A 16,934-nucleotide genomic window follows, 5' to 3' on the forward strand; every position below is an offset into this window, starting at 1 on the left:
ATAAAATAACAGTTTGATTGTTCTTTTGTTTATCATTATTTTATCAACTTTTAATTAATTTTTTATATTTTTAATTAAATTTTTATATTATTTTTAATTTTATAATTAAATTTTTTTATGTCAAAAAAATAAATAAAATAAAATATATTTTTTAAATATATAATCAAATATCTAATTAAATTTTTAATAGTAGATATTTTTAATTTTATAAAAAAATATTTCATTTGCTCTATATTTTTTTATACTGATAAAAATTTAACTAAAACTAATATAAAAATTTAATTAATATATATATATTTAATTATAAGAATAATTAAATTTAAAATAATTATACCAACATTCAATCACGTGCAACTACCCTCACGAATTCACGCGCCATTATCCGCGTGTAGGAAATGTTTTACGAGGCAGAACTATTATAAATACCGTATACTAATACTATACGTTACCGTATACGGGTATTACTATACAGTACTTTTACGCCCACTTGTTAAAGAAAAAAAGAAAAAAGAAAAAAGAAAAGGTGAAAACGATAGAACTATGATTCTGGCACCGCCCATATGGCCCACCTAACGTGGCACATCTCAAATTTCCATTTCTTGCACACTGCTGCACAGTTTTTAAGACTAGGATCCAATTTACTCATAATAATTTTGCTGTACTTTTTTTTTTGGGAGGGTAATGGAATAAAAATTAGTGGTCAATAATTAGCATCAAGTTTAGGTGATATTTGCATGGTTAGGAAGTTCGAGATTATATAACAAGGTAACAAGGAAAATAGTATATGCCCCACAATGAATGGGCATATTAATCCATACAAATTCCCTTATACAAGAGACAAATAATGCATAAATAAACAATAATGTTTTTTGGTTCAACTTGAGCTAACATTACTCATCATATATATATGAAACATTTTGTTTGTTATTTTAGTACGGGTGGACATTATTATATATTATGTAAGCTTTATTTCAATAATAAAACATTATTTATAAATATAAATATTTAATCTAGGTAAATGAGAGTTATGCAATTTATTCCTAGAATTAGTACATTCTTCGTCTCTTCCTAATTTAAAATCAAGTTTACTATGCATGTTGTGAATTTGTAAATTTGTGTAGCATTCATCACTTGAAAATTCAAAAAGTTAGTTATTCAAACAATAATATTTCACAGTTCAGTTTAATATATATTTTAAAAATAAAAAATATTATAAAATACTAAAATTAATTATTAAATGAGTCATTATATATTATATATTAATTAATTTATTTTTAATATATATTTTATATTTTAAAATATATTTTATATAAATAACTGATTTAATAACTAATTTTTTATTACACATAGCATGTTTGTACTGAAATAATATACTCTTATAAAAGTATAAAACTGAATGTCGTTTTTTTCATGACAAATTACATGCATGCATGGTCCTTAAATATGCAACAAGCAGCATTTATTAGATCTTGTCAATGCTGACTGTAAAGTTGAAAAATTAAAGGGTGTATGGTGCAGGCCTGTAATGTATGTCCTAAGATTTGTCAACAAATTAGTGTAATATATGCAGTGGTTAAGATGTCAACATTACATTCTAACATCAATATGCAACCATTATTGTAGTATTATTCTCTTTGTTTAACTTTTTCAATTTTAATTAACAGTTTAGCCGGCTTCAATGAAAATATTAAGGGAAAAGGGGACAATTTGAAAATATATATGTCTAGTCCAAAAACTTTTATGATTATATATAGTTATCGTGATATTATTTTTTAAAAGTTTAAGTTTGATAAAAAATTATAAATAGTTATTGTTATAAAATTATTTATTTCAAAGTTTAAATTGATAGAAAAAAATATAAATAATTATATTTTTAATATTTTTTGTCAAATAAAAATTTCTTTTGGATTAGCTTGAATTTTTGTATATTATAAGTTTTTTTTTTGTTTTATTTGTCTTAAACTACTTTTTCGCTTTTGGAGCTTACGAAAAATCAAACTTTAAACGTTTTGGACATTCAATTCTAATACTATGTTATGAAACTATTTAATCAAAAGCTTAACTTGATATAGAGAGGTAATATGAATTATTATTACTCTAACAATTATATCTATAATACGGAGAAAGTTTAGGGACCAGCAATTTTTGTGTTTTGTGGACAGCACTTAACCATCAAAAGGAAAGTGAGTGATTTTCTATCATTAGATGTAATCTCATACCATTAAAAGCACTATTGACGGCCAAATGATGGTTACAAAACACAAAAATTGCTGTCCCCTAGCACTCCTCCTATAATACGTCCTTTGTATAAGAGCCATTTTATAGTGTCATAAAACCACTCATTCCAAAAGTTTAAGCTGATAGTAAAAAGTAAAGCCTCTCTTGTTTGTTTGATTTTTGTATAAGCTTTTTTTTCTCTTTTTATTTGCCTTATGCTATTTTCTTATTTTTTGGAGTTCACCAAGAATCGAACTCTTAACTTTTCGAACATAGAACTCTAATAAAACTTTTGGAATGAGTGATTTTATAACATAGTATCAGAGCTTTATGTTCGAAAGGTCAAGAATTCGATCCTTTCAAAAAATAAAAAAAAATAGCAAATCAAACAAACCCAAAAGAGAGGCTCTTGTTTAAGGGAGAATGTTAGAGATATAACTATTAATATTACCTTCTTCTATCAGCTTAAACTTTTGGGATGAGTGGTTTCATAACATTTAGTTTGCATGAAATTTTTATATAGACTTTCTATTTTTTTTTTTTTGAATTCAATAAAAATCAACTCTAGATCTTTCTCATAAAAACATTCATACTATGTTATAATAGTATTTCTACTAAAAGACTTAAATAAATAAAAAAATATATATCAATAACTATATCTATAATACAAAAACTGTCTTCGTAATTACAAAGTTATTACATGGCAACAGATACTGCTTCTTAATATGTTGAATATTTGAATATACATAATCGTAATTTACATGTTTTATTGTTGGCCTATGAACATTATTTGCACCAAATTAAAAAATAAAAAATAAGAATATGTATGCATGCATGTCCATTATAAATAAATGAATAGTACAAAATTTTTACTGACTTTTTGATTTCCGCTACTGACTTCTGTCCAAATATCTAGAACTGCCTTTGTTAGGTTTGAATATCGTCAGAATTTGAATATGCATGCATGATATAAATAACTTATTTAGAATTAATTAAAATTATACACAAATCCTAGTAATATATTAGGTGGTTATTATTGGTTTAGGGTCTAGAGAAGTTTTCCTTAAATAATTAGTATTAAAGAATTCAGGAAAAAAAAAAAAACCATATTCTTAAGTGGTAAGTGGTTTTTATAAATAATTAGTTTATGAACTTGTAAATTCTTTACATTGAATATATTAATATAAGTAACCTTAAAATTTTATAAGAAAGTTGCTACTTTAACCCACAAAATTCACTGTAGCTATATTCAGTTATATAAATTCAGGTAAAATTATATTAACGTAAGATGCCTTTTCGGAAAGGGAAAGTATGAGGAACCAATGGAATATTTATATAATGTATACAATGGAAGTTTAGAGAGTATTAGAGATATAATCATTAGTGTTACATTTTCCCATCAGTTGAAACTTTTAGGATGAGTGGTATCATGCATGGTATTAGATCGCTAGATTCAAAAGGTCAAGAGTTCGAACATTCTCCCTAGCGGGATCCGAAAAGGGAAAAATAACAGTTCATTATTGAATCACATTTTCATCATGATTCTGATCTAAATTTAGGAACTATATGCATGAAACTGCTTTGAGAAAGCAACTTATCGATAGAAGAAGCTAAGTGAGGGGCCTAGTTTGTTATTCTTTCTTCTTCTTCTTTTTTTTTTTATTTTTTTTTATTTTAACTACGGGATGGAGTACTAGACATCATCATCTTTAAGAAGATATTATTATATATTATATATTCTAAACGACAATATTGATATATATTGTGAAATCCAATGAATAATTGAATATGCTAAGAATATTTTTTACACCCTTCAATGATATGATTGTAGTTTAATTTTTGTGTGAATTGCATTTTGAATAATCTATATTATTTTAAAATTCAATAGAATAAATATTAGATTTTATTTGAGTCAATGTAACAAAAATTTTAACGTGATAAACTTGGATAGCCCAAGTATAATTTATCCAAAAATATATATCTTGTAAAGAGATAATAACATATCGAAAATATTTGAAAGATAATAAAAAATCATATCAAAATAGTTTAAAATTATCTCATTTTGTATTATTTAATAATTATTGAAATAATTGTATAATATTATTAAATATAATAGATATATAATTATAATTAAATTTTACATGTATAAAATTATATATATATATTAACAATCTCTGTAAAATAGCGAATACCAAGAAATGCAAATGAAAAAATTATTACACTAATGTTGATTTCACTTATTTTCAAAGTTGAATCAATTTCAAAATACTTAACTCATATTTTTAAGTATATATTAACTATATTGCAATTAGATTATTATACTTATGGCCTCATATTAATTTTTATTATTATCTAAAATACCTTACTTCTAAATCACTCCTAACCGGCCATCTCTACTCAACTAATATTCAATTTATTTTATTAGTAGCTGAATAAGTTAGGTACAATATATAGCTAATTAATTAAGTTTTGCCTTATATTTTATTAGATCGTTTACAACAATTCGAACCAAAAAAAAAAAAAAATTGGAGAGATGACAAAGAAAATTGGAGAGATAACAAAGCAACTCTTAAAGATAATTAGTCATTTTTTTCAGCATTGTCATCAAGGACAACTAAAAACTCATGAGAGCCATTGTCAAGAACGAAGACAATAAATTAATCAAGAAAACAACATATGATCCAATAAAATAATTGATCTTAAATTTTTTTATATATAGGTGAGAAAAATTAAAATCCATATGTATTTTAATAATAAAGTGATTCTTTTTATTGTACACTAATGATAATATATGTTATATTTTCTGCTAATCGCATGATGCATTAAAAAAAGATGATCAAAAGAAAAATAGTGTAACAGATTTAAGATGCAATATAGTAAATAAATTATATCATTAAGCATAGAACTGCTGATATTCAAATTACACGAGTATGTTTTCGATTCAAGTAACACTCATAAATTTATTCTTATATATAAAAGAAAATAATATATGTTGTTGTCTTCAATTAGATATATATTTATGTCTATAAGCTAAGATTTTGAGATAATAAATATGAATAGCATATTTTTATTCATAATTTTGCACCATATAATCAAATATTTATGTAAAACTTTGTCTTAAAATTAAATTTGATAAAATAAAAATACTTAAAAATACAAAAAAACTAAATACTACACATCATAAAAAAAAAATCTCTTTAAGTGCTCCAACAGTCCAACGTACAATTTTTTTTCCTTTTTGATGTGCGTGCCAACGTACGGTACCACTGCTAATTTTTATGGAGTGAATAATTAAATTAATCTTGATAAAGTATTTTTAAAATTTGTTATTGAAATTTTTTTAATTAAATTAGTCTATTGAAAATTAAAAATTAATTATGTTTATTTTTTTGTTATTGTATTAATAATTTTAGTTAACTATTGATATTGTAAAACGTTAATTGACAACACAGATAAAAATTGATATGTATAGTTAGATATTAATCAAATTAAATATGTTTATAAAAATCTATTAATTTAGTCTTAAATTCTATCTCAATATGACTAAGCTAATAGATTTTTATAAACATATTTAATCAACATTTAATTGAATATATTAAATGTCATGTATCTTATCAGTTAACATTTTATATTATCAATCGTTGATGAAAACTGTTAATGAAATAACTAAAAAATAAATATATGGTTAATTTATAATTTTTATAAAACTAACTTAATTGATAAAATCTTTTAAAGATAAATATAAAAAATGTTTAATCTTTCAAAAATTAAGACTATTAACCCAATTTATATATGATTGAAGAGGTAATAAAAAGTGCAATAAAAAAAACCTCCAAATTAATTAAGAATAGGATTAGTATAAAATAGATTTTTAACATGCAATTTGATTTTTGTCTATTTTTACGAAAAATAATATAATTTAAAAAAAATATATAATCAATGCTATTATTATTTTAATATAATATAATTTTTTTTAATTCATTAAATATAATCAATGCTATTATTATTTATAATTTGAGAAGATTTTAACCTCTACAAAATTTCATACAGTAAAAAAGATTAATTACCATTACTATTATTATTTTTTTATTTTTATTATTATAATTTTTTTTTTATTATTTCTATTGTGTACTAATATATTTTATTATCATTATTATCTTGTTTACCACAGCTAACACCATTAATATTGCCATTTTCTTCTTATATCTCTCGTCTAACACTTTTTTTATCTCTTAAAAAAAAAATTTGTATTGTATTTATTTTTCTTCTTAGGACATATTATTTCTGACAATGCTTTTTCTTTGTCAGATCATCATAGCACAGGTATAGAGAATTTTCAAAAGAAAAAATCTATTAATAATTTGTGAAAATTAAAATTTCACATATTATAAATAAAATAATAAAAAATATTTGTTGTAATATTGTAACATTTTTATTAAATATTATTAAAATTTTATAAAAGTGTTAGTAAAATCTTTAGTAATACAAGATCTATTTAATATTTAATTAAAATATTATTAATAGAAATAGCTAATAACTTATTATGATTTAGTAATATTTTTAAATGTAAAAAAAATAAATATTTAGTACGGCCAAGTCATATTATCTTAAAATAATAATAGCAGGGGTTATATTACTTTTTTTTTGTTTAAATTGCGTTTGAAAGGTACCAGATCATAGAGGGTGATCTTGAAGAAGAATCAGAGAAAGAGATTGAAAGAGAGAGAGAATAGAAAGAGCAGAAAAAGTAGGGAAGAGAAGAGGTTTCATTGAATGAATAAGAGTTGTGTTGCAGAAAAACTGCATTGTAAGGTGATGAGGAGGATTATTTATAAGCAACCAAACTCAGTAGAGAATTGAGCAAGAAAGCTTCTAGCATCTTCTAGCAACTAACTGACTCACTAAAAAGGGGAGTAAGGGCTTAACAGAACTAACTGCTAACTGCCTAACAGAATTAACAGCAAGCACATGCCATCCTAACAGATTTGACAACAAGCACACAAGACACAATACTCATTCTAAACGTGCCTAATTCTAACTATGCCATGACTCCTATCATCATCTCTAGTTGTCCATCTTTGTTGATTGTGAAACACTTTGTTGGCTGCTAGACACCATAACTTCAAGCATCACCACTGCCTTCAGTTGTTGTTATCTGAACCAGTTGTGAACTAGTGATTTGCTGCTGATTGTGAACACTCAACTTGCCCCGAAAGTGAAAAAAGCTCTCAGAAGGTATTGCCTTTGTGAGGATATCCGCTACTTGAACTGAGCCTGGAATGTGATTGGCCTGAATTGCCTTGCTGTTAACAAAGTCACGGACAAAATGTAAATCTATTTCAAAATGCTTGGACTTAGAGTGCAGAATGGGATTAGCAGCAAGTAGGACAGCACTCAAATTGTCACAGTATAGCATTGGTGCTTCTGGTAGAGGATGCAACAGCTCCTTCATCATAGTCTTTATCCAAGTCAGCTCTGCCACTGCTTCTGCCATGCTCCTGTACTCAGCTTCAGTGTTGGATCTAGCTACTACTGTCTGCTTCTTTGATGCCCAGGAGATGAGGTTTGTCCCAAGAAAAATACAATAGCCACTGGTGGATTTTCTATCATCTGGGATTCCAGCCCAGTCCGAATCACTATAAGCAGTTATTCCCAAGGAAGTTTCCCATTTTAGATGTAAGCCATAGCTGGATGTGCCACTGAGGTACCTTAGTACTCGTTTGACTAGCTTCCAATGAGACTCTAGAGGAGCTTTGACAAACTGTGACAGTTTATTGATACTATAGCATATTTCAGGCCTGGTTATTGTTAAGTATTGCAAGCTATCAATGATTGACCTGTACAGCTGTGGATCATTGAAGCTGGAACCTCCAAGGGCTGTGATCTTTACTGTGGTGGGCAAGGGAGTATGGCAGGGCGCACAGCCCACCATGTCAGCTTTCTTTAGAACTTCATGAATGTACTTTTGTTGAGTAAGTATCAGCCCTTCATCACAGGTTTTGTTTACCTGGATTCTAAGAAAATAGTGAAGATCTCACATGTCCTTCAAAGCAAACTTAACATTCAGCTTTGCTATAACCTCTTTCACAAGCTCTGTTGACTCTCCGGTTACTATGATGTCATCAACATACACAAGCACATAGGTTTTTAGTCCACTGAGATTCTGAGTGAAGACTGAGATATCAGACTTTGTAGCTTCAAAGCTAATCTCCCTTAAACCATTGGCCAACTTATGATACCACTCTCTTGGGGCTTGCTTCAACCCATAGAGAGCTTTGGTGAGCTTGCACACCAGTGAGGGATCTCCTTGCTCATAGCCAGGAGGCTGTTTCATGTATACTTCTTCTGCTAAGTCACCATGAAGAAAAGCATTGTTGACATCTAGCTGTTTAATTGTCTAGGACTTTGATAGAGCAATAGAGAGTATAAGTCTGATAGAAACCGGTTTTACTACAGGGCTATAGGTTTCAGTGAAATCAAAACCAGGTTTTTGAGCATACCCTTGAGCAACCAGCCTTGCTTTATGCTTTTGCAAGGAACCATCTGCATTGTACTTTAGTCTGAAAACCTACCTACTGCCAATTGCTTCTTTATTTGGTGGAAGCCTCATTAATTTCCATGTTCTATTCTTGATCAAGGCAGCATATTCTGCATCCATGGCTGCCTTCCATTCTAGAGACTTGAGGGCTTGTGTTACAATTCTTGGCTCAACATTGGCTAGGAAGACCTTTGGCTTGACTATGCCAGCCTTACCCCTGGTTATCATTGGGTGAGAATTGACTACTGTAGGAGGGTGGACAGGATTTGCATCCATAGGCATTGGTAATACAATCTCAATATCATTGATAGGAATTGGAGTTGGATTTGCGGAGCTTGCTGTTGGCAATTCAGTCCTAACTAGAGAATTAGTGGAAGGGGTGTCTATTGGTTGCTGAGGCACTATGGAGTTAATTTGAGAGGAGGTATGAATAGCAGGGTGTTGATTTAAAGCAGCTTCCCTTGGGGCTGATTCAAGTCTTAAGGTGGTCAGTCTTGGAATGGATGGGATTTATGGGACAGTAAGTGAGGTATTATTGCTGTGAGTGTGATCTGTTGCTTGCTGAAAGGGGAACTAATCCTCAAAAAACACTACATGAAGGGTGATAATGACTTTTCCATCTTGAGTGAGGCATTTATACCCTTTATGAGAGGTTCCATATCCAATGAAGGTGCAGGAAGAAGACCTGAAGTCCAGCTTATGCTTGTTGTAAGCTCTATGATGAGGGAAACACAAGCAGCCAAAAACCCTAAGCTGCTCATAGGAAGGTTTCTTGTTGAACAGTTTTTTCATAGGAGATAAGCCATTCAGAACTGGTGTTGGCAGCATGTTTATCAGCCTTGTAGCAGTAGTGAAGGCATCACCCCAAAATTTTGTAGGCATGGATGCACCTGCAAGTAAGGTAAGTCCCATTTCAACCACATGGTGATGTTTTCTCTCAGCAGCTCCATTCTGCTGATGTACATGGGGGCATGAGAACCTGCAAATAACTCCTGTGACCTGTAACAACTTAGATAAACTCATATACTCAGCAGCATTGTCACATTGTAACATCTTCAATTTCTTGTTTAATTGTAACTCAGCAGTTTGTTGGAAATAATTAAATACTGATTTTAATTGAGCTCTAGATTTGATTAGGTAAAGCCATGTGAATTTAGAGAAGGGATCAATGAAGTTGACAAAATACCAATGTCCATTATTATCTGCAATAGGGGCTGGTCTCCAAATATCAGAATGTACAAGTTCTAGAGGGTGTTTGTATATAGTTTGTGATAAAGTGAAAGGTAGATGATGAGATTTGCCAATACAACAGGCTGAACAATCTAATTTGGTTACAGGAAGGAAAATTTGACAAGTTTTTAGTACTTTTGACACAACACTATGGTTGGGATGTCCTAATCTAGCATGCCAAGTCAGCAGATCATCTTTGTTTCTTATTGATGCAGTGAAAGCTTCTGGTGAGCTTTGAAGAACTGGAAATTTGTAAAGGCCTTGGTGAACAATGCCTTGAAGTACTAACTGCTAAGTATCTTTTGTTTTTATGCAGCACCTATCATCATGGAATTCAAAAAAGACATGGTTGTCACAGCAGAATTGATATACACTTAATAAGTTCTTTGTAATCCCAGGCACACACAACAGTTTCTTGAGGTATAGTATTCTAAAGCTCAAATCAGATTTAATGCATTAATTACCAACAAAGGAGATTTGCAAACCTGTTCCATTACCAACTATGACTTGTTCATTTCCACAATACTCCTCATTCTCTAGCAGATTCTGCTCATTATGTGTCATGTGATGACTAGCTACTGAATCAGGATACCAGCTTGGATCCTAGACTGTGGCAGGTGTTGCCAAGACATTGGAAAAATTGGCATGAGGCTGAGAAATCTGCTGAGAGACCTGGTTGCTATAACCTGATGAGTTGTTTCCATCTCTACTGTATCCTTAATGTCTATAGTCTCTTTCATAAAAATCTTCACTATACCTATGCCAGCAAGTTCTTGCTGTATGGCCTAACTTGTTGTAAAGTTGGCACTGAAGTCTGTCTCTTGTGTTTTGCATTCTTCCTCCTCTATTGAACTGACCTCTACCAGTTTGAAACTGTTCATTGTTTGACTGTTCCTGTGTCCAAGACTCTTGAGAAGATCTTCCTCCATTGAAGGCACCTCTGCCTCCTCTAGACATTCTTCCTCCTCTTCCTCGAAAGCTGCCTCTGAAGTTTCCTCTTCCAAATTGAGCAAAATTGGCTTGGACAAACGCCTCTGGCTTTCTGAATCTAGAAAGCATACTCTCATGTGCAAGCAATAATGCCTCTAGCTCAGCCACTGTTATGCTTTGAGCTCTTGCTAGTACAGAGGTATATACTGAAGAATACTCCTCAGTTAGGCCATGCAAGATTGCATTTACATGATCACTTTCATTGATTGACTTTCCAACAGAAACTAGTGCATCAATTGTACCTTTAATCGAAAGCACATAATCTGTCACTGATGCTCCGATCTGAAGTGTGCTGAGTTTGTGCTTCAGTTGCATTACCTTTGCCTTGATTTGAGAAGCGAAATGATCCTCCAATCTCTTCCACACCTGATGCATATAGATGCAACCAACCATTCTTGTAGTAAATGACTTGCTCATTGAGGCTAAGAGCCAGGATTTGAGTAACGCATCCTGCCTTTTTCACTGTTGATATTGTGGATTCAATACTACATCTTCATCATTTGTACCTAGATACTGTTAAGGAATTCTCTTTCCTGTGATATGAATCAGCATATCATTTCCTTCAATTGTTGAGAATGCTTGATCTTTCCACTGCAAGAAATTGTCTTCATCCAGCTTCATTGAAATCGGCGTTGCTGTGAATCCCTGAGCCATTGTGTGTGTGCTTTTGAATTCCTTGTTCTTGTGATTTGGATCTTGCGGAAGCTATGGCACCATATGCTCTGATACCATGAAAGGTACCAGATCATAGAGGGTGATCTTGAAGAAGAATCAGAGAAGAGATTGAAAGAGAGAGAGAACAGAGAGAGTAGAGAAGGTAGGAAAGAGAAGAAGTTTCATTGAATGAATAAGAGTTGTGTTGCATAAAAACTGCATTGTAAGGTGATGAGGAGGATTATTTATAAGCAACCAAACTCAGTAGTGAATTGAGTAAAGAAGCTTCCAGCATCTTCTAGCAACTAACTGACTCACTAAAAAGGGGAGTAAGAACTTAACAGAACTAACTGCTAACTGCCTAACAGAATTAACAACAAGCACATGCCATCCTAACAGATTTGACAGCAAACACACAAGGCACAATACTCATTCTAAACGTGCCTAATTCTAACTATGCCATGACTCCTATCAATATTGTCTTTGGTGTGAAAAGACATATAGATAGGATTAGATATTCGCTTTAAATATAACAAGTCGATCACATTAAATTTTGTTAACAAATGTAAATTAAAAATAAAATAATGAAGTTTACAATATATTAAACGCACAGAAGAATTATTTTATTTTTTTATTTATGGCTATTTTAAGAGTATTTCTTCTTGCTTGGACTCCCCTTTACAAAATCCTAATAAAATATATTATCTGAATTCTGAAATTAAAATTTTGACAGTAATGTTAATTAAAAGGTAAAAATTTACATGTATTTACTTTAATGTAAAGTTAATATAATTAAAAATGGTTAGATAATTTCATAGATTTAATAAATTATTATTTAATTATTATTAGTTATCTATAAAGTATGAACACTTTTTTATTTGTAGTATTTGTGTGTCAGACACATTTTGAATACAACGTTCGTTCGACATGTGTATTTTTTGTGTCCAATCATGTCTTATAAAAAATAAAAAAGTTCTTCTCCAAACACGTTTAAACATATCTAAATATCATCATTTGTCAGCGTGTCCAGCCTTATTCTTAATATATATTCTTAAAATGAGTTTAGAAATACGATATATTATTAAAATAAAAAATATTTTAAATACTTTATATAATTAAAAAAATTAAAAATTAATTTATATTTTAATATTAATAAAATATTAAAATATTATTATAATTTATTTAAAAAATATTTTATATTTTATATATATGCCGTGTCTTTATATCTTGTAAAAATTATAAATTCGCATATCCGTGTATTTTATATCGTATCGTGTCTCATGTCCGATGCATCATAGTTAATTATCAAGTTCATATAAATTTTTACCTAATTAAAATTGGTGACGTGGCGGCCCTTAAGTACCCTAGTCATATATACAAAATTAAAACACACACTCACAATCATCGCGTGATGCCTTATGCTTTGAAAATCAGCCGTATATGAATATGAATGTGAATACAATACAAGCTAGAGATGATGGAGGGGCCCATTATTATATGTTAATAAAACATTCCACCTATCCAATTCCAACATTATAAATATTTTAAGAATATTATAATTTGAATTAAAATTATATTATTCATTCTTTCTTCTCTTATTCTTACTCATCACTTAACTAGTTACTACTTCTACTACTACGTAGTGCATTGTTTAATTCTAATTTCTCTTTCCTATTCTGCACACCCTTGTTTTCATTCGAATTTTCTCTTCTTCCAAACCCATTTCTCTCTCTCTCTCACATGACAAAGCATTTATTCCATTTCGTATTGCACTCTCTCATCTTCTCATAGCAGCCTCTCTTTACTTTGTTTTTTCTTTCAGAGAGTTTCTCTCATTTTCTTTGCTTTTTGATCTTCTTGCATCATATTTTCATCACACCATATACAAGGAAGGAAATAACAAAAATTATGAAGGTATATGCATGATTCCCCACTTTCTTAGCTTCTTTTGATTTGATTCTCCTTTCTATCATCATTTTTCTAAAACGGATCATTCACTTTGCTTCATCAACTTTTATGCTTTTCTTATTAGCTTACTCTCTTTAATTAATTAATTACCTTTCTAATGGCTTTTACTTTTTTTCTTCCCCTTATATTCTTTTCCACAATTTTAATTTTTTTTTTTGTAAAGATTTTGTACATGCATGTGCCTAACATGAATTTTTCCTCAGATTCCAGATGGTTGTGGATATTTGATTCAACATCTGGGCTGGATTAGATTTTCTTTTTTATTTATTATTTATTTTCTTTTCAAATTTGTTAAATTTCTTTCTTTCTTAATTACATCAAAATTGACGGAGCTTTTTGGAGAACTTTAATTCTTTTTTTTTTTTTGTATGTTGATATTCTTTCACATGATAAATAAAGTTCATTCCTAATTAAGGATTTATTGAATCTGGGTTAAATTAATCACTCTATGTTCCCATTTTTTTTTTCTTTTCAGAAATTTGTACTGAAATTAGACTTGCCTGATGACAAGGCCAAGCAGAAGGCACTGAAAACAGTGTCAACACTTTCAGGTACCGAATCATTTTTTTTTTACCCTTATTAACTATATCAATGTTAGATCATAATTTTTCATATCTGAATGCTGATTTGAGGTTGCTGAAAATCAGGGGAATGCTAGAAAGTTCTAAGATCTAGTTTGAGGAGAGTGATAGGTGACCAATCAAATAATGATGAAACCTTAGAATCATGGACACGTCACATTTTACCAACATTTACATGGTCGTCAATTTAGTTTTTTTTTTTTTTTTTAAAGAATATTCCATCCCTTGTCAAGAACAAAATTATTTTTAAAAAAATATTATGAAACCTTTTCTTTTAATTAGTACTTTTTCAAAACTAAAATTAATTATTATTATTATTTTTTAGATTGTGGTGTGTTTCTAGTTTCTACCATACCTTTGATGATTTAACTTGATTATTTTGTCTAGTCATATTTTTATTATGAGAGTGAATATTGTGACTCTCATTTTAATATAAATATACTTTATATTAAGAATAATATTTTCTACATTAGAAATAACAAAATAATACACTACCTTAATAAAGACATACTAATATTTGGATTATTATCTAATAATTGAGATATTAGTTAGCTTGTCAACATATCCTGACATCTTAGCTTGAGGTTAAAATATTAGTTGGCATTTCACAATTTTAATGTTTTTATTTTCTTGAGAGGCACAATAATTAATATTTTGAAATATATGAACGTGTTTTCCAAGGGATGTGGTTTGTTGTATCAACCACAAGCCATATTGTTGTATCATATTAATATGAAGATTAAGTAGAAGAATTTTATGGTGTCTCTTAATTATGAGTGTAACCTTTTCTGTCAGTAATTAATATTATGCATGAAATTTAAAAAATAATCTTGAACATTCTTGAATAATAAAAACTGCCCAACTTGATGACTTGCTACTTGCTAACGAATGTAATTTTAAATTCTAATAAAATAATGTTTGGGGTGTGATTAAACTTCTTTTTTTTTTCCCTCTTTGCCTTTTAACTTTTCGCTTTAAGTTGCAAGTACTAATTTATAGAGCAATATCTGGAGTTTAATTTGAATGAAAAAATTGAAGGTCAACTAAAAGTACCATAGTTAATTGGAATTTTGGCTCCAAAAGATGAAAGTGACATTTTAAGTGTAATTCCAAAATTTATATGTTATAACTTATAAGACAAAGAGGCATACATTATTAATTTTCATATCATTAGTTCGCTCTGCTTGGGTTAGCATCCTCCACATCTGAAGATTATACTATGACATGATGTATACCTTCTTAATTAATTATAAATTACTCTTGATGAAGTGCTGATCAAATTGCTTCATAATATTTCTCTTGTTTGATTGTATTAGGCCTCACATTTGAAATTAGTTTATCATTCATTCATTCATTATATTCGGATAAAGTAATAATAAAATTCAGTTATTCCGTCCAAAAAGGAAAAGGATGAAATAACATATTCTCCTTAATTAATAATTTAGCAATTTTCATTTGAATTTTATTTTCTAGTGCAAATGACTCCTAATTAACCATACATCATGATTCATGAACTTATGTAACCTTGTAGGAATTGATGCAATCTCAATGGACATGAAGGAGAAGAAATTAACAATAATAGGAACGGTTGATCCGGTGAGCGTGGTGAGCAAATTGCGCAAGTATTGGCCGACGGATATAATCTTAGTAGGGCCGGCAAAGGAGCCGGAGAAGAAAGAGGAGCCTAAGAAAGAGGAGGCAAAGAAGGAGGAGGAGAAGAAAGAAGAAGGAAAAGAGGAAGGCAAGAAAGAAGAGAAGAAGGAGGAGGCGAAGAAAGAAGGAGGCGAGGAGAAGAAAGAAGAGAAAAAGGAGGAGAAAAAGGACGAGGAAAAGAAAGAGGAGGAGAAAAAGAAAGAGGCAGCTCCAGCTCCGGCTCCGGCTCCGGCGCCGGACCCGGTCTTGGAGATGGTCAAGGCTTATAGGCAATACAATCCTCACATGACTACCTACTACTATGTTCAAAGCATGGAAGAGAACCCTAATGCTTGTGTCATTTGTTAAAATAACCAATGCAAGCATATATTTTTCTTTAAAAAGAAAAAGAAAAAGAGAGAATATATAAAATTGTCTCAACTTGTAATGGAATATGGATCAAAATCTCTTTTGATGAGGATGAAGCATGGGAGACCACAACCAAGAAGATAGAAACTCCTTTTGTATATATAATTTGGTAATGTCTCATGTTAGTTGTTTTGATTAGTAATATTGTGTAGAAAAGGAATAAAAATTTTGGGATATTTGTTTTTTGGCAAAATGAAATGAGCACAAATGTAATGTACAATTCATAAGATAACATATTTTTGCCTCAATAGTAGCATCAATGTATATATAAACCAATTATATCTCTATCTATTAGTATTAAATGAAAATTAAATCATTATGTGAAGAAGATTGAAAACAGTAACTAATATAAGAATGAAGCATATATGGTTTTGTGTAAATTGTGATGGTCAAAATGGTGGAGATGGGGGTGTGGGCAACCACATCCACCGCCATTTTTAAGCAATAAAGAAAGTGTTACTTTTAATTTTCTATTTTGTGGCAATGTCATGTCCTTTGTCATTTGTGGGACATTATGGCTGAAAAAAGCAAAGGTAGCCCCATCATGCACTGGATATATATGAGGGGTGGGACTCCTTTTCAGATCACACTGTTTTTACCCACACATTTTACATTCAATCATGTTATTTCACTTATTATTTGTACCAACTATAGAAAAATCATAAAAAATATTGTATTATAACAAATTTATTATT

The 16,934-nt window shown here is 29.8% G+C and overlaps 1 protein-coding gene across 1 annotated transcript; it reads left to right on the forward strand.

Moving 5' to 3' along the window:
* The first annotated feature begins 13,161 nt into the window (after positions 1-13,161).
* On the forward strand, positions 13,162-16,487 carry LOC107635102 (heavy metal-associated isoprenylated plant protein 39). The gene is made up of 3 exons (XM_016338474.3): positions 13,162-13,543; positions 14,073-14,148; positions 15,710-16,487. The coding sequence occupies exons 1-3, from the start codon at positions 13,538-13,540 to the stop codon at positions 16,177-16,179; spliced, it is 552 nt and encodes a 183-aa protein (XP_016193960.1). The 5' UTR covers positions 13,162-13,537; the 3' UTR covers positions 16,180-16,487.
* Positions 16,488-16,934: the final 447 nt, after the last annotated feature.

Source organism: Arachis ipaensis, chromosome B4 (genome assembly GCF_059453495.1).
Source record: "Arachis ipaensis isolate K30076 ecotype BB chromosome B4, ASM5945349v1, whole genome shotgun sequence".
NCBI lineage: Eukaryota > Viridiplantae > Streptophyta > Magnoliopsida > Fabales > Fabaceae > Arachis > Arachis ipaensis.

What these genes read in the sequence shown, in the direction of transcription:
- LOC107635102 (XM_016338474.3), top strand. An exon ending in AACAGTGTCAACACTTTCAG is followed by an intron (nt 14,149 to 15,709) that starts GTACCGAATCAT and finishes GTAACCTTGTAG; the next exon opens with GAATTGATGCAATCTCAATG.